The sequence below is a fragment of the Harpia harpyja genome, chromosome 14 (assembly GCF_026419915.1).
Source record: "Harpia harpyja isolate bHarHar1 chromosome 14, bHarHar1 primary haplotype, whole genome shotgun sequence".
In the NCBI taxonomy this organism is placed as follows: domain Eukaryota; kingdom Metazoa; phylum Chordata; class Aves; order Accipitriformes; family Accipitridae; genus Harpia; species Harpia harpyja.
Genome location: NC_068953.1, coordinates 4,751,679 through 4,774,788, shown reverse-complemented (window position 1 = coordinate 4,774,788; position 23,110 = coordinate 4,751,679). Strand labels below are relative to the sequence as shown.

Below are 23,110 nucleotides of genomic sequence, written 5' to 3'. Positions count from 1 at the left end.
TCAGCCTGGCTCGGGTTGCCCTTCCCCCTTGCCAACCTATTTCTGTACTTGATTGGAAGAAGCTAAAACTGCTGGATTTTTGCCTTCAGTCAAGGCATTCCTCAACTTCCTAATCCAGGCTCCAGATGGTTAAGATACCCATCTTGACATAGAGGAACAAATAATTGTGGTAAAAAACTTAAACCCCCACACCAGCCCCTAACCGTGAGACTCTCGGGGACACAGAAGTTAGCTTCAGAAAGCCCAAATGACCCGGCACCTCTTACCACCTGCCCGCACTCGCTCAGCGAGACCAAGAGCGTCAGGACCTCCATGGCAGGCACCTCAGAGCGGGCTCGGAGGGGAAGAGGGCAGCAAGAAAGGGCTGAGACCTGCCGGGCCCTGCCGCAGGGGCTTGCCCGCTGCCGAACCTCCGCGGGTCGCTCCCCGGGGGGGGGGGGGGGGGGGAAGGCGGTGCCCGGGCGGGCCACGCCGCCTCCCCCGGCCGCGGGCAGGGGCGACCCGCAGTTCCCCCCGCCGCCTCGTCGCCGCTCAGCCCGCATACCTCGGACGTGCTGCAGCTCCGGGCTCTGCCTCCGAGACCACCACCCCCCCCCCCCCTCCCGAGAGACGCGCAGCTCCCCCGCGCCGGGAAGGGCAGGCCGGCCCGCCCCCGGGCCGGCATGGCTCGGGGGAGGCGCACGGCCGTGCCCCGGGCTGGGGGCTGGGGACACCGCCCGGCCGCAGGCAGGGGCGGGCAGCGGGAGGAGGCGAGCTGTCCGAGCCGGCGCGGGGAGGGGTCACCTGCCCCGTCCGGAGCCGGTGGCCGGGATGCCGCCCGCCAGCGCTGCCCGCGCTAATTGGATGTTCCCTGGATGGAGGATTTCCTCCCCTCCCGGCTGCGGGAGTCATGAAGGCAGGCTCGGCTGCGCTTGAAAGTTTGCCAAGCAGCAGCAGCTAGGTTTAATTTCTTTAAGGATCTGAGGAGAAGGGGGGGGGGGGGGGCGGGGGCTGGAGGGGGACCGTTTCCAAGCATGGGAGACAGGCTGCCGGAGCCTCACGCCAGCTCTTCCCCTGCTGTGGCTGCCAGCTCAGAGGCGGAAGAAATCGAGGTGCTGGACTCCGAGGATGTCCTACCTATGGCCGCAGAGGATGTAAGTTTCCTTTGCTCGGTGTCTTCCCTCCTTTCCCCCGGGCCGGGTTAATCGGCTCAAGCTATTTATAGATGAAGTCCGGGATGGGGGGAGGAATGGGGCTGCTGACCCTATGGGGCGAGGGAAACCCGTCGTCCCCCCCGCCCTGCGCGCCCCTCGCCGCCGGGTGTCTGCGGGCTCCGGCAGCCGCCGGGCTGTCTCCGTCCCCGGGGCCGCAGTTACCTTCTCCTCCCAGCCCCAGCCCGGAAAGCCCCGGCGGCAGCGGCCCGGACAGGCTGCCGGTCCGCTCGGTGTCCGTGCCCGGAGCCGCGCCGCCGGGGAGATGCTGGCTCACGGCGAGCTGCGGCCGGGCGGGCAGGGGCAGCGGGGCTGCGCACAGAGGCGTCTCTGGAGGCTGGAGATGGGCTGACGCCTTGGCTTGAGGGGCTTCCCGGGGACAGAGAGCTTCTCCAGAGTCCCAGCCACTCGGAGGGTGACAGATATCTATCTCTTCCAGCCCCCGAGCAACAAACAGCCGAGGAAGTTTTTTCCCTGGCTCGGCTCGGCAGGGCTGATAGCTTCTCTCCACCCTCTGAGCTGCGATTGCACCTGAGGGTGGGATAACTTGGCACCGGGTGTCAGCCTCTGCTCATCCAGCCTAGAAGGACACCAAGTGGTCCTGCGTGCTTCGAATCTGCTCCTGCCAGGCTGAGCAGCAAAGCCTGCAGAGCTGTGGCGGTAGTTCTGCATCTACCGGTCCCGGAGGCAGGAGCTCGCTGTGCACCTGTCCTGGGAAGGAGTGAACGTGAGCAAATCCTGCATGCCTGGTGCATCCCAGGACTGCTCGCAGCCCTCCTTCCCAGCAAACTCTGCTGGGATGAGGACTGTGCAAAGTGTCTGCTCAGTCTGCAGAGGTAAGCACAGGGTCTGTTCCTGCCTGTGAAGGCATGAAGCAGCGATATAAACATCTTTCTGAAGCGGGCTCTGTCTCAGGTCTTGCACCGATATGAAAGGGACACTTGTGAACTAAGCCTCCAGCAGTGGCACATCCCCTTTCCCCTCTACTTTTATGACACTGCTGGAGGAGCCCATCTAGGGCTGTTTAGGGGCAGTGTCTGCTCCTCGTCCCCCAGCCCTTCCTTCTGAATCACCTCGAATTCGGTTGCTGTTGGGTTTTCCTCCCAGAGGGTAGCAGAGGAAGTGCAGTTGCCTGGTAGAGCTGCATTCCCTAGGCTGTATTCCTGAGCACTGTACAGCAGGAGGAACCGTGTGATGCAGTTTGACCTCTGCTACAACACTGCCAGCCGGTCCTAAGAGGAGCATGCCTCACCCATGAGGGGCATGTGTAGCTTTCACTCGGAAAGGGTGGCTTTCCAGGAGCTTTCACAGTCCAGGTTGCCAAATCCCAGTGCTTGCTTACCTCGGACTGTGACCTTTTCCTCCCTGACAAGTTTTGTGCTTGTCTGGATGGTCTACAAGAAAGATTTCCTGTTGTGTTACACATGGGCCCTTTGGAGTTACTCCAGCCTCTACACGAATGCAGCCATTAGCAATTCAATCCTGCCAGGAGCCCAAGACACGCTGAAGTGCTGAGTGCCTGGCAGGATTGGGCTCTTGAGACAGGAGAGGGACCATGAGCTTTCCTTGGTGAAATCTAGATTCTCATCCTAGTTCCGCTACTGACTTGCTGCTTGACCTTGAGGTAGGACAGCTTGGGTCTGATCCAGCTCGCAGTGTCTTGCTGTTACTTATGCTGGGATCTGCATTGTTACTTGACTCTGGTACCTTGTTTTCTGCAATCAACAAAATGGAGCTAGAGCGTGCAGTTGCATTGTTTATGGGAAGCTGCTGAGACCTGGCAATAGATTGAGAGAAGCCTGAGGTATCGTATATCATCTGCAAGTCGGAAAGGCAGGAAGTGGTGTAAATGCCCTCCTCCTCCTCAGCCAAGATTTCCTGCTGAAACAAGCAGGCTGCAGAGCATCATCTCTGAAAATTCAAACTGCTCTGTGCTAGGACCATGCCCCCCTGAGACCTAACTGGGGGTTGATTTTCTGTTGTTATTATTACATTTGAGAGCTTGATGTAAGCTGTGTGGCTTGGCCAGCAAGAACTGACACAAGGTCAGTTCTTTATGTGTTATTAACCACGAAAATATTACGTAGTGGAGGTTTGGCTGTCACAGCCTTGACAGTGTATAACAGCTCAGCTGTGATGTCATTACAGCTCTCAGAGCAGCGTTCCACAAAGCCAGGATTCAGGCAGTCCCAAAATGTTCTGTTTAAAGTGCCAGGCTGATTTATGACGATAAATGGGAGTTTATAAATGGATAGAGGCATGGAGAGGAGGGGAGCCAACAACTTAACTGATTAAATGGAATTCAGTGGCCTGATATCCCACTGTCTCTCCAGTCAATTCTGCTTTAGATCTGCCTACGATGTGAAAGGAAATGTTCTTCCAGGACTAGCTAAGACCCTCACCAGAGCTCTGCTTTGCATATAGCACAGTGAGGACGTTTGCTTCTATGAGTCTGATGTTTGTTATTTTACTAATTTTGCTTTCCTGGGAAGGTGAATGAAGCAGAAACAGTGTTGTGCTGAACAGCGCTTCAGACAGGAGAGCTGGAAATGTGCAAGGTTTTTTCTGGGGATCCCAAGCCAGTGGTTACCCCACTGTTGCCCCATGGAAGTTGCTCTCTTCTCAGCTGGCCCCCCAAATCCAGGAGAGATGAGACAGTGCCTTAAACAATTCATTAGGAATTTCCTCTGTTCTGTGGGACAGTGAGGCAGCAAGCCTGGGGCAGGGAGGTGGCTTGACATCAGTCTTTCTACAAAGCATAAATCAGAGGCAGTCACCAGCTTGTTTTTTCTGTTCCAAAGTGACAAGGACTTGTGGAGTGTTCACATGGTCATCAGTATTGAAGTGGCGCTTCCTCCTATACAGAGCTTTTAAGGCAGATCTTCTAGAATGAAAGTTGTGGGGTAAATCCTTGTAATGGGCTCCCTCCAGCCTTCCACCCTCCCACCTTGCGTGAGAGGAATTACCCGTTTTTCAGATGTGGAGGTGTGAGGCTCAAAGAACTGATGGGTTATCGAAGACCTTGGAGCAAGTCCCTGCCACATTTAGGAGCAGGCAGCAGACAAGCCTCTGACAACCTGCAAGGCAGTCTGTGGGTCAGTGTTGGGCCACAGGATCTCAGAAAGTGATCTGAAAAACCATTGCTAATTCCTCCCTCCCCTCAGTATACACCAAGCTTTCTTGATCCCTGTGAGTAAAAAAGCCTTTTATTCCTTGCTTGCCTGCAAGAAGACAAAGCAGGAGAAAACAGAATTAACACATGAATGTTCTGAGTTCATCCTAATTTGGATTTGTAAATGAAAACTGTCCTCCCTGTGGTTGGTAGCTTCCCCCTGCCTCCTCCCCCCGGAAGGGTAGGTGATTCTGGGATGAAGAAGGATGTTGGAAATGGCACTAAATCATTTGGTTATTTCTTTGTTAGAATATACTTCTACAGTTTACTGCATGTTAATGTCGTTGCTCTTATACCTTCTTTTTCTTTTTTCCTCCCTTATGCATTGCCTCTCAGCACTGGAAAGCCCTATTTGATCAGGTATGTGAACAACTGATATATTGTCTCTGTCTTGTGAGCAAAGTGTCTAACCTCCAGTTAATTTCCTCTGTACTAGATTTTCTCTGCATTTAAAATACAGCCAAGGATAATGTGCTCTGTGCTCCCAGTTCCCACGATGCTGGTGTGCAAGTCATAATTATCACTACTGCTTTGGGCCTTTCTCTCAATTCCTCTTCAGAGTAGCCAGGGACAGAAGCAGGCCCAGCCTGGCCATCCCTACTAGCACAGAGGCTGAGCCGAGGTGCTGCAGCAGGTGCTCTGTTCGCTGCCAGTTGTGCTGTCCTTGCTCTGTGGATTAAAGGATCTTCTACTCTTTGAGGCAGGCAAACTATGACCTGTAAAACCAGCACTGTATTTTTTGAAATGGCTCCCCAGCTGCTAAACTAACTTCTGCGGGGTTACATCCTCCAGGGGAGGACCTGCTGCTTTAAACTTGCACAGAATTAGCAAAGTATCTGCTTCTGTGCCAAAGACTATGGTTGTATCAGGTAAATGCCTTGTGGGTCAGATCTGTAGGTGGCTGAAATCAGCGCAGCTCTGTAAAGCTCTGAGTTACTGCTGCTGAGAATTTGGGTTGCGGATTCCAGTTTGTAAATTATGCTTTTAGCTGCTTTAACTGACATGTTTGCTTTGTGATATTCCTTCCATCTGCCAGGTTGAAATGTGAAGCAGCTATAAACTGAAGGATTTTTCTAAGGTTGACTTGCTTTTAAACTGCAGCACTCTCTTGATGTCATAAACTTTTGTGCTGTTGTGTGTGCGTGTAAATGTCACCTTCTGTAAGGGAGCTCACTCTGATGCTGGCATCGTCCTGGCAATACTAAAGTTCGGATGGGATTTTGTCCCTGCTTTATGAGGCGATAATCTTGCTTCTGTGTCTGGCTGAACTGCAAAGCCAAAAGCTGTGGTGCAGTCTCTGGGAAAGGATGTCCTTGGTACCCTGGGGGTCCCGTTATCATTCAGCTAATAACTGGACTGCCTGTTCTGATGAGTGCTCATTCATACCCAGTTAGCTGTGACCGACTGCTAATCCACGTGTCTGGACTGCAGTACATTTGTTGTCATACAGTCAAGCAAGCTGGCAGCTGGGAATTAGATTACTATAATTGTTGATCACACCTAAATTGTGTGGTGTATTTCAATTTGCTGGGGCTCATAGGGCATGCTGCCACTCAAAAGGTGGATGCAAGATAAATTGCTTGTGGTCTGGGCTGAATGTTTGTTTCAGCCACTTTGAATTCTCCCCTGTCTCAAACGTTGGCCTTAATTTGGAGTCTGATTCTACAAGCATCCTTTGAAGTCACTGAACCCTTGTGGGATGGGGCTCTTGGCTGGAAGCTACCTCGGGCTCAAAGAGAGGAATCTGTAATTTCCCACTGGACTTGCTTGAATAGTAGATGGGGGTTTTTTTCCATCTTTTTTTCTTTCTAAGGGAGGAGAGAGTTTGACTGTTAGATTTACAGAACATTACCCCAGTAACAAGGGAATGGGCTGTAAAGACAGACCTTCAGTAATTAGCTATGTTTCAATTAAGGCTGCAGCTGAAATTTAAGCCTTGTCTGTAAGGCTTTATTATCAAAGAGAATGCAACCTGTGACAACTAGTCGTAAGTCCTGAATAAATCAATAACGTCCTTGTTGCCTGTGGGCAAAGCCAAGGAGCTGACGTCTTCCTTGAGCGTTGTATCAGCAATGCAATGCAATTAGCCCTGCAGTGTATTGCAAGATGCTGTTTGTCACGGAACAAGGTTGCTACTCCCAGCAGCTCTATGCTGGCAGGAGAGGGTCGTGTTTTGTTTAGCTCTGATTGGCATCCATATGAAACACGAGGACAGTCTTAATAACTAAAGAAAGCCTGTGTGTTGAAACTCAGAACAGTTGCAGCCCTCCCTGGGAGATATGACCTGGCCTGATGGGTACTTGGAGTGGAAATGGGTGGCCGAGGATTCACGTACCCTGTGCATTTGTGACTCATGGGCTGGGACTGAAGTTTAATAGCCACCCTCTCAGCTGAGACACGTGCGCCTCTGCATTCACCACCTACCAGGAGAGCAGCAGAGCAAGAGAAGGCTCTGGAGAAAGTGTTAGAGCAGCTGGAAGTTCACAGGCTGGGAATCTGCAAGTCTCATGTGTCTGGAGTGATGGAGTATGACAGCAAACAATGCAAGGGAGGGGTCAGCACTTGCCCCCCCCCTTGCCTTTGAGGGGGGAAGAAATTATTATTAATGCTTTTTTTTTCTTGTGGGCAGATTTAAAAAAAAATATTTTTATTTAGGTTTACTGACAAAAAAGCGTGTTTGTATTTAGACATACAAAATTAAAGGGTTTGGGTTTTTTTATGACTCCCCCCCAACATCTTAAATTAAAAATTCAAAACTTCTTGATGAAAATTGCTGCTCAGCCATAAAGCCATGCTTTTTGCTTGTTGATTTTTGGGGAGAGGAGTGACTGACAATGCTTTCTGGGGGAATTTTTTATTTGTTTTGATCCAGCTCTAATCTGTCACACTGGGAACTGTCAGTGACTCAAGCCAGTATCTCCAGCCACTTGCAGATTGCTTCTTTTTAAGGAGTAAAAGAACTCAAATTTGGCAAAAAGGCAGATCCAGAACTGCTTCCTAGGCTTTGAGGTTCAAAGAAGCCCCTTCCAGGGCAAAATCCTGGCTACACTGAAGCAAGTACCAAAATTCCTCCTGCATTTTGTGGGGTCAGCACTTCACCGAAGAGTTTGGGAGCAGGCAGACTCATAGCTTTTCAGTGCTGCAGCCAGGCAGTTATAGTACAGCTGCTGCTTCATACTGTGCTTACGAGATGGGTTTTTTATTACAAGGCCATGGCCCTCGGGCAGCTCTAAGTCACTTTTATATGGGAACTTTTATAGGGATTCATACATTTATTTATTGTGCTCATAAACACCCTCCACCCCCACACACACATTAGCTCCGCATCTGCTGCCTTCTGCAGAGACTGCACTGTCGCTGAGCTCTCCATGCCATCTCTGTGTGGAATCCAAGCTCTGAGCAGAGCAAGGCATTGCCTCTCTCCATCCCTCTGCAATCACTTGGGGTTTTTCTTCATTTGTTCTTGACTGGCCAAAAAAACATTTTTTTGTTAATCTTCTGGTAAAGTTAAAAATGTGACAATCCCAGGAGCAGGTCCTGACAGTTTCACACTTCTCTGTGCTAATAAGATCCCTTGTTAATTGCCTTGCATGCAGACATGAGAACATCTCACTGTCCTTGTTGAAGCCAAGTTGTCTGATGGTTAGAGTGAGTCTGCAGATCAGTCTCCTGAGGGGCTGTTCATGCTTTGCCATGTCCTTTCCAGGGCCTTGGTGCCGTTCTTTGCCTCCATGTCCCCAGTGCCCCTGCTTTAGAGATGACTGTAGCTAATCGGTATTATCCAGCCCTTGGCTGTGCTGGCTGAAAGGGGCTATCTAGGAGGACAATGTTCATTATTAGGACAGACCTGCCTTCTGAAGGTGGCTTTTAGCCTTGTTAGATACCAAGGGCTTCTATCATCTTCTCTGTTTCCCCATCCCTATGGCTGCTGAGATTTCAAGTGTGAATTAACATTATCAGCCCTCAGTTCTCACTTCTTCTCACCTGTACCCTGGTTTGTAGTCATGACAACAAGCTTGTTTTAAATAGACATACACAAAACTCTCCCAAAAGACCCTCCTCACTGGCTCAGCACCTTGATCCTATTGCTTGTCAATCCAGGCTGTCTTTTTGTTGCAGCTGCTTTAGAAATCCTGGATTCCTTCCTGAGACTTGTACGTGGGTGTGATGGCAACAGATGAACAGAGTTTATGGGGAATGCAGAGAGATGCCAAGTTACCCAGTCTGTGTAGGCAGCTAATGGAAAACTTGAGCTCAGAAACAAGCCTGTAGAGATATCCTGGACCAGAGGTGCACTTACCAGGAAGAGTTCAGTTGCTGACACTACCAGCAGTGGGTGCAGCTGAACCTGCTCTGCCATGCTCATAAAGCATTAAAATATGCTTGAAAATATGCTGACTTTGCAGCTTCTTAAATCCAGTGCTGGTTCCTGCACGACTGAAATTGCAAAGCAATCCATAAAATCAGGCCAGCTATTATCACGGTTGGCGGTAACCGAGAAAGGGAATTATTTTGTACTCAGTGATCTTTTATGTTAACTGTGTCCCTTTCCTCTGGATAGCTTTTAACACAGGCAGGACGAGCTATTTCCCACAGTGTAAAAGAAGTTCCAATTTGTTTACTGGGGCACTGTTGAGCTAAACATCCCACTTCACTTTGAAAAGTTTCCCTGACTATTGTTGCTGGCTAACCCCTGCCGACTGTGGCTGGAAGACCTCGCCAGGCAGGTGTCTCTGAGCTCTGGGCAGTGGTTTATGCCTGGAGATTTTACCACTTTCTCTGACAAATTGCTTGTGTCTTACCGCTGGTTTTTGTGGGTCACTGGGAGCAGGAGGAACAGAAACTGCAAGATGAGGAACAGGGAATGATGGCAGTGAGAGCAGCAGTACAGGCAGGGGGGTTGTACACAGGGTTGTATGCAACCTTCAAGTCCTTGCCTAAATTTTGGACTATTGCTGCCTTTTTAGAGTAGTGTTTGTCAGGACATATGTCCACATTTAAGTGGAGTGGTGCTGCAAAGAGGAGTTTATAGGAACTGGAATTAGGAAATAGTCATAGACTTGTACTTCATCTCCTAACATGAACTGGAGAATTAGAGCTACTGGTGGGAAGACTGTCCATGATGATGGCAGATTAGCAACCAGGCCCTAAAACCAGGGTCTGCCTTGTCTGCTATATTAGATGCTTCTGTGAGCCTGACAAAAAATTTGCCCCCTTCTCCCCCTCCACCAAGCTGTGCATTGTAAAGGGGAAAGACACTTTAAAAGCTACAAGGGTCTCTTGGCAATGCACGGAGGGGGTTCTGCATCTGCCCCACGCCTCGAAGTCTAATCTCATTTACAGTTGTCAGCGTGGGCTGCTGGAGTAGATGAAAGGCAGAGGACAAGGAGGGAGAATAGATTAGTCTCAAGCAGAGGGCACTGGGAGTGCACCTGCCTCTGCCCCGCTACCTTGAGGAGGGGCGGCAATAGCAGCTGGGCATGTGTCATCTGCTGCTCTTTGAGGCGCCCAGCCATGGAGCACACGATTAATCACTCAAGGGGCTGGGCTTTTGTGAGCGATAAAGCCCTGGGATTTAGGCAGGGCTCTCAGGCCTTTTTTCTGAGCAGCGCCATCACTTTACATTTCTCAAGTGGCGTTTTGGTCGCAGGGAGCTGCTGTCTGTGGCCACAATGCTTCCCTTTCTCCTCCCCCCCAAACTGGGTTGACCTTTGTCATGCAGCATTAACCCTTTGACTCCTCCACTTTGGGTTATGGAGTTGGGAAAAAGAAAAAGAGTCCCTTCAAATTCATTGCCCTGTGGACAGACTTGAAGGGAAGAATGGGCTGGTAAGAGAGGATCTGGTTTTGCTGAAGGAGATTGGTTTGCTGTTGCTGTCTGGATTATCAACCCCTCGCTGCCTTCTGCCAGAGGCTCTTTTGAATACAGCAGCCCCTGGGAAAGAGGGGAGGGGAATTTATCCTTCCTTCAGTCAAGGAGGGAAACTGAGGCATTGAGCAGCAAATAGATGTCTGAGAGACTATTCCCTCCGTGGGGTAATGTCTTGTCTTTTACCATGCCTGGATTAGCCTGTGTCTGTCCCCAGTGCTGTTACAGTGGATGGCAATCTCCCAGCACTTCAAGGCTTATACCCAGATTTGGCTTTTAGCCACGATACCCTGGAGTGATGGCTCAGCACGAAAAAGCTACATGGAGGTCATTAATGATCTTCCCGCCTCTTGCAGGATGAACAGCAGAAATTCCCCAAGTTCTTCCTTAATCTTCTAATACCTCTGTACACTGAACACCAGCCAGCCCTTAAGCTGGATACGGGTCTCTGGGATTGTCTGTATTTACACCTTCCCTGCAGCATGAAAGGTTTGTGGTCAGCTATCCCATTTCCCCTTCCCTGGCTATTTGGTTATTCGTCTGTCCAATCCCACCGGCCTGTGCACAGGCTGTTGGCTTTGCCTAGTGCAGAAAGTTGGGAGTAGAAGCTGTCCATATGAACTAGACATCAGCAGTGTAGCAAACACAGCAATATTAAGCTTGTGCTGATAGAAGTAGGCATCTCCTGAAATGTTGCAAGGAGTCATAACACACACCAAAAAGCACATGGAGGCTGAGTCAGTCTTACACAGCTCGTGAGTTATTGGCAGCTTGATGTCTCTAGATTTGTAAAAGCCTCAGGAGGCTTCCTACTCATTACACATTTGTGTACCTTCCATGTCTGATCTGCCTGGAAACCTGCACATTAGAGTGCAGCGTCCGAGAGGGATGGCAAGCTGCATTGAGAGCGTTGTATCTCTCTGCTGCCTTCTGATCCCAGCTGCAGTGGGAGGCTTTGGTAGCGTATGCTCTGCCATGTCAGCTGAATGACCAGGATGGTTTTTAGGCACATAGATCCTTGCTAATGCATTGTTCTCAAATCCTGTCTTGCACATAGAAAATCACTGAAGCAATAAAAACATTTAAGCCTACATGTTTAAAAAGAAAGGGGGGAAAAAAGCCATAAACAGAGTGGATTGATGCTGTTCTGCAAATCAGCTGGTGCATTGTGCTCTGTGGCTGTGTGCTCTGATATGACAGAGAAGGGGAAGAGATCATCCTGTCTCCAAAGGAATAAACCAGCTGCTTAGCGAGTGGAAACAGTTTGGAGGTGCTTTTCTACACCATCATGACTTATGCCTGTAACATTTACAGGGCTTTTAAAGTTACTCTCTACCAGACCTGGAAAGCAAGTGTTTCTCTTCTGCAGTAGGAAGTATGATGTTCCCGTTGCCTTCCGGTATTTGCAGTCAGTGCAAATGTACTGGGGTACGTTTGCAAATTAAATGCAGCAGTGGGCGTGTTTGAGTTTGACAGCAGCCAAGGAAGCTGTGATCTCTTTCTGCCTCCTCACTAGGCATTGTACAATGTGTTGGTCTGAAAGCAGCTTGGTACCAACACTCCACGAGACAAAGTTGATGGGGTTCAGATGATGACCTGTTTTCCGGCACTGTTGTATGTACAGGCTGCTGAGGAACGCTGATCTCTGAATGCTCTGGATTTTTATGTGATTCAAACCTTGCACTGTTTGCCTGTTCAGGCTGTAGCACTTGGGACAGTCACTTCTTTCCCTCTCCTCTCCTCTCCTCTCCCAGTCTCCTGAGTGGTGGCATCCCCACTGATTCAGCTGCTCATGATGATGCTGGGGATATTCTATAACCAGAGACAATATGTTTTGGTGAAATGTGTAGTGAAAGTCCTGAATGTTTGTGATTACACCAAGTCTCATTTGGACCTTGAATTCCTTCAACTTTAAAACTAAAACCCCAGCACTAGCAAGACACAGTGAATGTATGTATTCTTAGTATATGTTCCTGTTGCTTAGGAACAGCTGTCTGCAGTGACCCTGTGTTGCTAGTGAGAAGAGTAACAATGTGTGAAACTAATGTTAAACAAGCAAGATCAATCTTACCCCTAGGAACTGTTCTTCATGTTCTTTGATACTTGACATACTCTGTAAGTAGCATATACTCTGGAGTTTCCTGGGTTGCATGAGGAAAAAATAAATGAGGCTGCTGAAGGCAAAGCTGTTTGTGACTATCATCAAACCTCTGGTCTCATGTACTTCTTCAGGGCAGTGTTCCCTGAGGAAGCATCTCTTTGCCTCTGTGGTCCTTCATGATTAGGTACTGGTGATGATGGAGACCCTGCTTTGTGTAGCATACTTGTTTGTGATGTACGATTGTAGTGGTAGTGCTTGTTGATGACAGCCTACAGCCAGCAAGACATAGCCAAGCTTACCTCTCAGCAGAGAAAGGATCAATATTATAAAAGGTGAAAAATGGAAAGTTTCACAAAAACTGCTGGAGGACTTGATCCTGTGTGCTCTGACTTGGTCTAGCAAAGCACTTGAAGCACAAGTGTGACAATTGTCCTGGACCCATTATATGTCTAACATCAACTGTATGTTTTGGTGGGGCTGGTACCAGAATGGTGTGTGCCCTAAGGGATTTGGAGAGCAAAGTGGGTTTTTAGTTCTGCCCCTTGGCTCTGAAACAGAGCCAGATGCTTGTTTCCCTCTGCTGGCTTCCTGCCACTCCTCTTCCACATTTACTTACCCTCCCACTGAGAAATAATGGGAAGTGGGCCTTGAGCATCTTTCCTCACTGCAGGCAGTGGCCTCCATGGAAGGATGTTGCTTTTTAGCCTTGTTGTTTGCACCGGGGAGGAAAATGAAAATGTTTAATGTGGTTCCTTCTTCCGTTTGAACTGCTGCCTCTTCCTTCAGCTACTCCCTCTTGGTTGCTCATAGAGGAGTTGCTTTTGCATGGTGTTGTTATCACTGGATTTATGTCTCTGGGTTGTTCTCCTCCCGGTCAGCAGGGAAGGCACAAACATTTTTCCTTCATGTGTCCGCTGACAATAGTATTTGGGTTTTGGAGAAATGTTTATTTTGCATTGATTTGTGCATTTAGGCAGCCCCTTTGGGGGAGACTGCTGTGAAGAGCATGGGAGATGGTCCTGCTGCTGCTGTCTTTGGTCACTGAGCTGTGCCTGGAGACCATGGCTGGAGGAATAACTTACTTCCGACCTAAATTAAGTGTCTGAAGAATCTTTATTGAGCTGCATGTTTGCTTTATCACACTTGGACTTGCCAGCCCTGGGAACTGTTTGGGGATGTCTTGTGCATATGTGTATATGTGCAGGATGGCTCTTGTGCCTTCAGCATGTTAAATATTCTGCTGTTGTCTCCTCTAGACCTCTATGAACTAGAGCGTATGTTGGCTTTTTTAGAGGATTCTCCAGTGTCGGGCACCCCCCCCAGAGGTTTTTGCTGTTGCAATGCTTTTCAGTCAGTCTGTATCCCAGAGGCTGTAGTGTGCTGGCTTGCTTGTGTGCTCTTCACCTGATGGGTGCCTCCTGCCTGCTTTCATTGCCTTCTACAGCGTTTGGAGAGGCCAAACCCATGTCTTTTTATGAATGGGTGTATGGCCGGTTTATCTACCTGTCAGGTGTGACAGGAAACAGCTTTTGTGGTAGAGCAGCAGCATAGCTTCATAGTTATATGTGAGACCTGAAGCTGGCTGGGGTATAAATGCTGCACAGTTCCCTTCAACAAGACAGGTGCATTGGGTGACTTCTCCCAGGGTGGTGATAGCCAAATGTCTCCCAAAGAATTGTCATATGTGTCTGAAACAGTATCTTCCAGCCTTATTCCCTCTGTGGCCCATGAGCTGAGAGCTGCCGTTGCTGCATTGATTTATGGGATCTTTTAGGATTGGTACTGGTGGCCGAGAAGAGCTGGGGCAGAAAGTCATTTGCCAGCTGCTGATTTATGGCCCTAGTAAACAGTCCTGAAAAGCACAGTGAGAATTTTCTGGACCTTATGTGGTTCCAGCTGACTGGAAGCTCCAGGCTGTTATTTGACCATGTGGAGTAATAAAACTGTAAAAACTAATTAACTTTTGGGCCCACTGCAAAACAAACTAGTTCATGCAAAAAATTACTCCATACTTGCAAGCAACAGTGACTTTATGGGCTTATAAGCCTGTATTTAATGACCAAGCATGTAGTACGATGTGTGAAGTATGTTCCTTTTGCTGACTTCTAAGGCCAAACAGAATATAACGAGCTCTACTGATCACTGAAGGTCTGAATACCAGCTTGGGATAATGTTCTCTTTCATCCTTATTAATTATGTAGCTGATGTGTGGGTGGAGGTTTGACACAAAGCTGCATTAGATGTTTTCTTGTAGTCTCTAACAGCCTGAATTACACACACCCAACCTGAGCCGAAGCAGTTCATTCAAGGAAAGATGCTCTCTGCAGTGTGAGTGCCGTAGTCTTTCTGAGGTCATTCTCTGCTCAGTGTTACTCCTGAGGTATAGCTGAATGAGCTCTTTCCCGGTGGGAACACCAAGGTATTTTTCTGATGTTAGCAGGCAAACAGTCAGCCCTGCTCAGGACCTGCCTCCCGTGATGAGGATGCTCTGTGTGTGCCAGTTGTGGTGGTGACATCAGAGAAGGGATGTTTCAGAGTGCCCCGGTATTGTGTTCCTTGCCAGTGACAAAACACTTACCAACATCTTATAGATGGCCCAGCCTCTGTCATCCTACACCGATTTGGACGAAGGGAGTGACTGACTGTTCTTCCCGCTTAATCAGATTACTAAGGTAACCCTGCTTCTGTCCCATCACTCCTGCATTACTCAGTAGCCCTTAATACTGCATGTTTAACTGCCTGTATTGTTAGAGTCAAAGCTGTGCCTGCTGATTCCTGTTCTCCTTTGCTAGGGTCTATCAATTTAGCTGGTGGCAAGAGCTTTGTGTAGAGCCACATGATGCTGCTTTGCTGTTCTTTTCTGATCAGTAACTCATCACCCCAAAGAGCAGAGCTGGCCCTTTTGCAGAACATAGGGTGCTCTGGAGTAAGCTGTGCAGGCTTGAGCTATGGTTCCTCAGAAAGCTGCAGACAGTGCATGGCCTCTTCTCTGCCCCTGTTGAGAAGGGAGGGGAGGAAGGTTGAATATTGTACCAGGTTCCTTTGCTGCCCCGCTACATGGCTGTGGAATGAGGGAGCTTGATCTGGAGCTACCTGCTTTGGGGGAAGGTTGTGTGCTGGCCAGGTCTGCGTGACCTGGGTCATGCAGATAGAGCGTCTCATACCTTGGCAAGATACTTGTCATGATTGCTGATACAGGAGCAGTATTTGGAATTTGAAAGAGACACTATCTTAAAGGCAGGAAAACTGTGATGTGATGAGATTTTTAAAAAATAATTTATTTATTTTAAAGCTTCCCCCCCTCTCTTTCTGATGGATGTGCTTGAATTGTCATGGTACTCAGCACCAGAGTACCAACTAGCGTGGGTCTATCTCAAGCTTTGGTTTTCTCTGCTAAGCTAAGTATTATTGCAGAGCTATTATTTGACCTAAAATACATGTGTGTGCATACTCACTGCTATAGAATTCTACTTTTTCACGCATCAAATCAAGTCCCTGTGGATTTTCACCTCCCTCCCAGATCTGGCAGACAGTGAAAAAGGGAGCTATTTTTAATCTGAAATGTTCTGTGTTTCAAGTCCAGACTATAAAATGTGGTTTTTCTGCTGACAAGTTTCATGGCTGATTGCTATAAAACTCCTTGTCTTTAAAGGAAGGATAAAACTTCCTACAGGAAGGGCAAAAGTTCTGATTTTTGGGGCTATGGGTCTTAGTTCCTTTGAGAAACTGAAAAACAGTGGCAATCACTGTCCTTGTATTAAAGAATTTACCGAGAAGGAGGAACAATTTAACAGAGGAGTCTAGGAAAGTCCAGTGTGGTAGAGTGATATCAAGAGACCCAGTTCCCCTCCAGGAGGGGGAACGATAGTCACTGGATTAGGAATTATTTCCCTGAAATCTTGCTGTCACAACAGTTCTATCATCCCACTGGAGTCACTGCTCCATCTGTCCTCTTGAAAGGCTGGCATGTATTGTCTAGAAGAGAAGATTAATTTCTGGTCTAAGTGTTCTCCCTGCCCAAAAGAAATGGGTATAGAAAAAGTTTCTTCCTCTCCGCACTGTATGTGCTGTTCAGTGCCCGAGCCCAGTCTGATGGGTCAAAGGGGAAGTCACCTTCCAGGACAGGTCCATCCTTCTGTGCTGACTGTCCTGTACCCAGGGGTGTGATGATGGGGATAGCAAGTTATTACCACCAAAGTGCAGACACTTGTCTAAGCAGTAAGGGCTGAGACCTCTGGCTTCTTTTTGCCCTAAAGGGAGGAGGAGGGAGAGAGGCAGAACAGATCCGGCGGTACAGGAAGGCTTGAGTTGGGGAAAGTAGCATGCCCGGTTTTGCGAGGTAGCTTTAGGTCAGCACTTCAGGGTAGGCGGTAGGCTGGATGACTTGGGTGTGACAGGAGCAGTGTTCCCTAGTCAGTGCGGAACCCTGTCCCCCCAGCACTGGTGGAACTGCTTCAGTGCAAACCCCAGCTCAGCTTTCTTCTGGCTCCCAATGCTGAAGGGGCTAATCGTGACAGTCCGAGTGGTCTCTGTGCTGGTGGCCCCTTGAGCTGGGACAGCCCTCACCTACCCTGCTGCAGCCTTGGTAAGCACAGAATTGCAGCTAATGAAACACAAGGTAAGATAAGCTCCCTGTAATTGTATGGGCAGAATTTTTCCTTGCTGAGTAAATTTCCATCCTTGTTACTAACCTGGCAGCACCCTGCAGATGTAGCCTTGGTCTTTGCTGTAAGGACTAACACAGGCAATGGGTAACAGCATCCTGGCACCTGATAAGGCTTAATGGGACAGCCAAGCTCTGAGCCCAGCAGACCACCCACAGTACTGCCCTGCAGTGTGCTCCTCTCTTTTCTGCCTGATGCAGCAGGGGAGCAGCACTTGTCTCCTGGGGCTAGCTAGATCATTGGTGTTTCTGCCTGGCTTTCGTCTCACTGGTGTTGCTCACCAGATATGTCACTAAGCAGCAGCAGAGAGAGACCCAATGGCTCAGATCTGATTAACCTCTACAACTTTATCCTGTGTCTTAATTGGATTAGCTGCAGGGGGGTGGTTTCACTACGGTTCCTGTTTTTTTCTTGAACAGGTACTTATCACTGTGACATCTGATGCAAGCAACAAGTTAGAGTAGCAAGACCTGTGAATAAACAAGTGGTGTTTGCTTCTTCCCCACTGCTCAACTAACAGCTCCTGCCATTACGTTCTGAAAAATTGCTGTAGCTGATGCCTGTGAGGTGGGTCTGAGTAAGCCCTGTAATCGAACCTCTTGGGAGGTGTGGGTCTCACCTAACAGCCTGGATGCCAGACCAAGAGTCCCTGATTGCTAACTGCAGTTCTGTCACTTTTGGGAAGAATTTCTGCTCAGTAAATGTTCAAAGCAGTATTAACTTTCCATGTTCAGTATCTTTCATCTTTTCTCTGAGCTTTTTAGTTTCCTTCAGGGCCTGATTCTTCTGCACCTTAGGGTTTTTGCTTGTATCACTGCAGTGGCTGTGGGCTGTAGGGAATTTGCCTTATTCAGCACTGCAATAGCCCTTCCTCTTCAAGGACTTCAAAGCTCATTCTCCAGTATCACTTCATTTAGTTTCGCAGGTAGGAACAGGGAATAAGGAGATCAGTGATCATATCCTGTTACAGTGGGGGACAGGCTGCTACAGACCTAAAAAAGGAATGGAATCCATTTGATCATGGGATTGCCCCTCATTCCTCAAGCTGCTGTCAGCCTGCGTGGTGCCCAGTTGAGAAAAAGGAGAACCAGTTTACAGGAGACTACCTCATGTCCATCCTTCTGCCAGCAGCACCCAGTTACCTCTTCAACAAGCTTAAAATAGAAGCCTTTGTCTTTGCCGTAGCTGTAATTGGTCCTGGGTTGGGCACTGGGGAGGGTCATTCACTTCCCTGAGACGATAGAAGGGGTACATGCTGCTGAGAAGCGCTCTCTTACGTCTGTTTCTAGATAGCTGTGCACAAAAAGAGTGAATTGTAGGTGTGATATCAGCACACGGCTCTGTTCCAGGAGGAATAATAGATGTACCAGCACCACACTAGCTGTTACAAGATCAAAAGTGCTGTTACATTAAAGCTGGTAATGCTGCCTGGCTTGGCAAAAGGGCTGAGAAATTGTTCCAGGGTTTTAATGTATGTTCAGAAAAACTGTCTTCCATAGTGATGATCAGGCCTTTGAATTTAGTCCATGTACAATAGCGTGGGTTTTAGTGACTTGGTGAAAATGTAATTCCAAGGAATTCCCTCTTTGCGCAGGGCTTGAATGTGATTCATTTGTGAACACTGTGTGCATCACAGTTACAGCCTCTGACTAGAGAGTTCAGTACTTCATTGCATCTGGGGTGCCTTTACGGGGTGTGGCATTGTCAGGCATGGTCTGTGCTGCTGCTTGTAAAGAAAATGCAATCATTAGGTTGAATTACGATGGACGTTAGTTTCCTTTTTCTGATTTAATGTATTCATGTATTTTGTGTCCACTGGCCCCTCAGCAGCTTGCAGGCTGGATATGTAAATTGGTAGCTGCAGAGTATGACTGATCCATTAATAGGTGGAATTTGATGCTCATAAAAATGAATGCATTTAATGTTGCATGGCAATGGTTTGCTTGAATTTTTAAGTCGCCTGAGGATCTCTTACTTGGAATTCTGTGGCTCAGGCTATATTTGTTACAAAAGCAATACAAATGGAGAGGCCCTGTGGTTTCAGAGGGTTGGCTATTCTTTTGTCTGTGAGTATCACTTACACTTTTTCTGTATCAAATGTTATTCCAAGGAAGCTGTGAAAATGTGAAATGCAGTGATATCTGAAAACAAAGCATTGCAGTCCAAAATCACTGTGTCCACAGAAATATCTGTCTTTGGAGATCTGTTCAGATAGTATTTTTCAGAAAAAGCCAAGTTTTAGTAGATAATTTTTCATTATTAGGCTTTCATGGAGGGATGTAGAGGACTAAAAGGATTTGGTGGGTCGTTAAAATAAGTACAGATCTGCCACTGTGGGGTTTTAAGCACAAGATGAAATCCTGGCCCCTATGAAGGGGCCTCATTTGCTTCCTTTGGGCCCCATGCTAATTTCATTACTGATTTCAGAAGGGTAAGGACTTCCCCTGATTTTAATTTTACAGTGTTTCTTTAAGCATGCAGACATAGAAAAATTCGGTTTCTTTTGCTGAGGGTTTTATTAAAGCTCACGTAACGTGCACCCCTTCCATGGTAGAGCATTCGTGTGATAAATTTCATTTTTCGGGCACATGAGGTTGTGATGATCCCTCAGATATTGAGAGGCTGCATTCTGAAAACATTGGCACTTCTTGCTTTTTCCTTTAGCACTGCGAGACAAATACTTCAGCTCTTCATCACTTATGCAAGCCTGGGCTGAAGGGGCAGTAACAAATATGCAGGGAGAATGTTGTGATACGCACCATAAAGTTGTTCCAAGGAGAAAGGAATATCCAGGCTCAAATGATCTTTTTCCCTGAGGCTTCTATGGTTTATTTTAATTTTTTCTAAGGTGAAGTGCTGGATCCAAGCCTTGCTAACAGCCAGCATCTTTCATGTCAGGGAAAAAATTCTTTGCTAGCGTATTCCTTGGCCACAGCCTCTCTAAATGCTGGTGATTTCAACGCAGCAGAGTTTGGCTGTGGAAAGACTATCCTTACTGTAACAATGTATAGCTCTGTGGGTACTGCATGCATCTCTGACTGATCTGTTCTCATAGGAATGTATACCAGGCTTAGTCTGAACAGTGTCTCCATTTTGCAACCTGAGAAAATGACCATGGTTTGGTATGTTTCTGAGAAGGTGATGGAAAGAACCAGATTTGCTGGGTGGGCAGCAGGAATAGAATCAGGATTCTAGTACCAGTGTGAGGTAGCTGGGGGTGTGAGTGGCACCTTCATGGCACTTCTTTGCCACACTATGGTGTTCGAAAAAAAAATCTCCTAGAGGCAAGTAGGGGTGCTTGGTTATGATGTCTTGCCTCTGAAGCTAGCTAGTTGTGATTGCAGGGATTTGCAGTCTGCTACAGGTTGGCATAAGCCCGTCTTTCAACTTGTAAAAAAGCTGCTGTGATTGTTTGAAGGACATCAGGCAAGTATGCAGGCAAAACCCAGCTGCTTTTCTTCTGGAGGCTTGGTCTCTCAAATAGTCAGTGGCCAGGGTTCTTGGGAGTCTGATCATGCTTTGGGGCTGCAGAAGGCAGCACTGCGCTGTGGATGCTTCGGCCAGGCCACTCTAACCACCAGCTCCTTGTCAGAGCGCTCTGGCCTGCTTTGCTTGGGCTCAGCTGCAGCACACAGCTCTGTACACAGGAGACAGCTTATGTGGCTCAAGGGTGAAGGAATGGTAAGATGTGTAGGTCTGAAAAAGACCTCAAGAAATTTCCCCCCTTCCCCATCAGCTCCCCACCACAGATCAAAGTTATCTAGACTGTCCCATTTCCTTGCTGTAGGAAGGATTCTCACTTCAGCTTGTCTGAGACCAGGTCCACAAGGCCTGAGAAGAGAAGAGTGAATGGAGAAGCTGTTCACCAGGACCTGCTTCTTCTGGTGGCACCAGCTGGCAGTTTCTGAAATAATTTTTACGTTAGCCACCTCCAAACTCTGTAGAGGTGAGAACTGGAGCAAGCAACACTGGTCAATTAAAACGGCCATATAATTTTCATTGCCATAATAAAGACTAATGTAAAGTAAAATTAATTATTTTATGCAATAGGACAGGAATTAATCTCAGCTAAGCAACCCAGTCTGTTTGTACTTCCCTACTTGCTACAACAAACATTTATCTATGCAGTGAGGTTTTCTAGCATAGAAATGCTAAGAGAAGAGTGTGACGGCCATGAGAGTTGGACTGGCTTACTTTCTAGCCATGTTCCCTCCCTTGGGAGGTGAAGAGGCTGATGGCTAGCTTCCAGTTAACACAGTTATTTTGCTAGCTTACATGGTAACTGTGCTGAAGATCCTGCTATTGCCTGGGTAATCTCATTTCTGAAGAGGCATTCTGCCAAAATCTTTGTCCATGGAATGAGCTGAGTCAAAACTCTAGTTTCCCCTCCATGCTGGGGTAATATCCAGATTCAGGGTGCAAATCCTCAAACCAGCAGCAGGTTTGTGCCTGTCCTACATGGGACAGAAATATTGCAGAGCCCAAAGCAGCTTCACAGCTGGGCCACAGCTACTTCCTTTCTTGTGAGAACAAGCAGCAAGACTGACTCACTGGCTTACATCTGTCTCTGGGAGTGCAATAGCTTTGCTGTCCCATGCATGCTTATGCGTAGTACTTTACTGCAGGGCTGAGCAAGGCTGAAAATCTCTCAGTGTATCTCCTGTCCAGCTCCTCCAAGTCACTCAGTATGATGAGCAGAGCCTGGTTATATCTGTTCTCCATCTGTCCCTTCCTCCTCATCTTCACTATCATTAATTGTTAGCATCTGGCTTGAAAGATTGCCTCTTAGCACGGTGCTGATGGGATCTTTCCACAGAGGATTAAGGCTGGAGTGGATTGACAGGAGACAGTATCCTTGCTGTGGGAAGTTTGCCAGTTATGTGCAGGCTCAGTGCTGCTGCTCTTCCAGTTACTCCAGTTCATGTCAGGACATAGGCAAGAGTCAGTTGCAGCTCCATGCCCCCTCACTGTGGCCAGCTGGCCAGATGTGGCCCTGTGCACTGCATGCTGGGTTCAGGAGAGGCCTCCTGCACCCAGCTGCTGCATGCAGCCTTTGTCAAGACTTTCTGCCTCTTTATATCAGCTGCATCATCCCATGGAGGTGGTTTCATACCTAGCTCATCAGGTGGTTTCCACTGTGGATCGCAGTGCTTTAATCAAGTATGTGGATAACGATAACAGCATTGTGGGCGGTGCTGGCAGTAGGAGTTGAGATGTCGTTTCATACTGTATCATGCTCCCTAGGTGGCTAATGTGTCTGTAAATCACACAAGTGCTTTCCTGTAGCTTTGCTTTCTGTTACAGCCTCAGCTGCCAGGATTTCATGGGACACAGATCTTAGCTTTTGGCGAAAGCATGGCCTCCTTTCCTTGTAGAGGTACTTAGTATGTATTTCCAGTGCTCTGAAGTGTAGCTGAAGGCCCTGCTAAGCTCACTGAATCCAGGCCCTGAGAGATGATATTTCTTTTTGCTTTATTTGGTTTGTTTTCCTGTGGAGTCTGTATTTTTTCCTGTACGTGCACGGGGAGCAGGGGAGAATCCCTCGGCATTTCAGAAGATTCAGAAGGTTTTCCCCTTACCTTGTTGTCTGCTGATCTGTTCCTAACAAGTCCTTGGAGACCCTTGATGCTCTTTCCCAAATATGTGTCCTGCAGTAACTAAAGGGTATCTGTTACCTTGCAAGGACAATCTGGGGCCTGGAGGCACATTTACTCCTTGCTGTCAGTAGCACAGGTGATGACTCTCTTTTTCCATAGTTAGGACAGACGGGCAGAAACTCTGTGTTTTGAAGCTGTCATACCGGGGAGGGTTTCCATGTGTGTTGATGCTGTCTACAACTACAGCTGTTGCAAAAAAGTCTTCTCCCAGTCTAAAGGAAAACCTTTATATCTAATCCATCTCAGACTTTAAATCTTAAAGATAGCCAAGTAAAACCAACAGAGTTCGCACCAAAGGGCTCAATTTTGTGGGCTTCTTGGAGGGAGTGTTAAAAGATGTTCACCGGGTTTAGAAGCATTGTTGGTTTTTTCAGGTTTGGGTTTTTTTTTTTTGTATGAAAATCCCACTAGCTGGTATTCCCATGTCCCTTTAAGCCATTTGAGATAAAATTTCTTT

At 47.9% G+C, this 23,110-nt stretch overlaps 1 protein-coding gene across 2 annotated transcripts in view; it reads left to right on the top strand.

The window, feature by feature from the left end:
* Positions 1-998: 998 nt before the first annotated feature.
* The window catches only part of RHBDL3 (rhomboid like 3), a 70,426-nt gene continuing 48,314 nt past the window's right edge, over positions 999-23,110 (top strand). For both annotated transcript variants that reach the window (XM_052807788.1, XM_052807787.1), the window contains exons 1-2: positions 999-1,133; positions 4,699-4,722. In XM_052807788.1, coding sequence (XP_052663748.1) covers positions 1,014-1,133; positions 4,699-4,722 — 144 coding nt within the window. In that variant the 5' untranslated portion in view covers positions 999-1,013. The remainder of the gene's footprint in view (positions 1,134-4,698; positions 4,723-23,110) is intronic.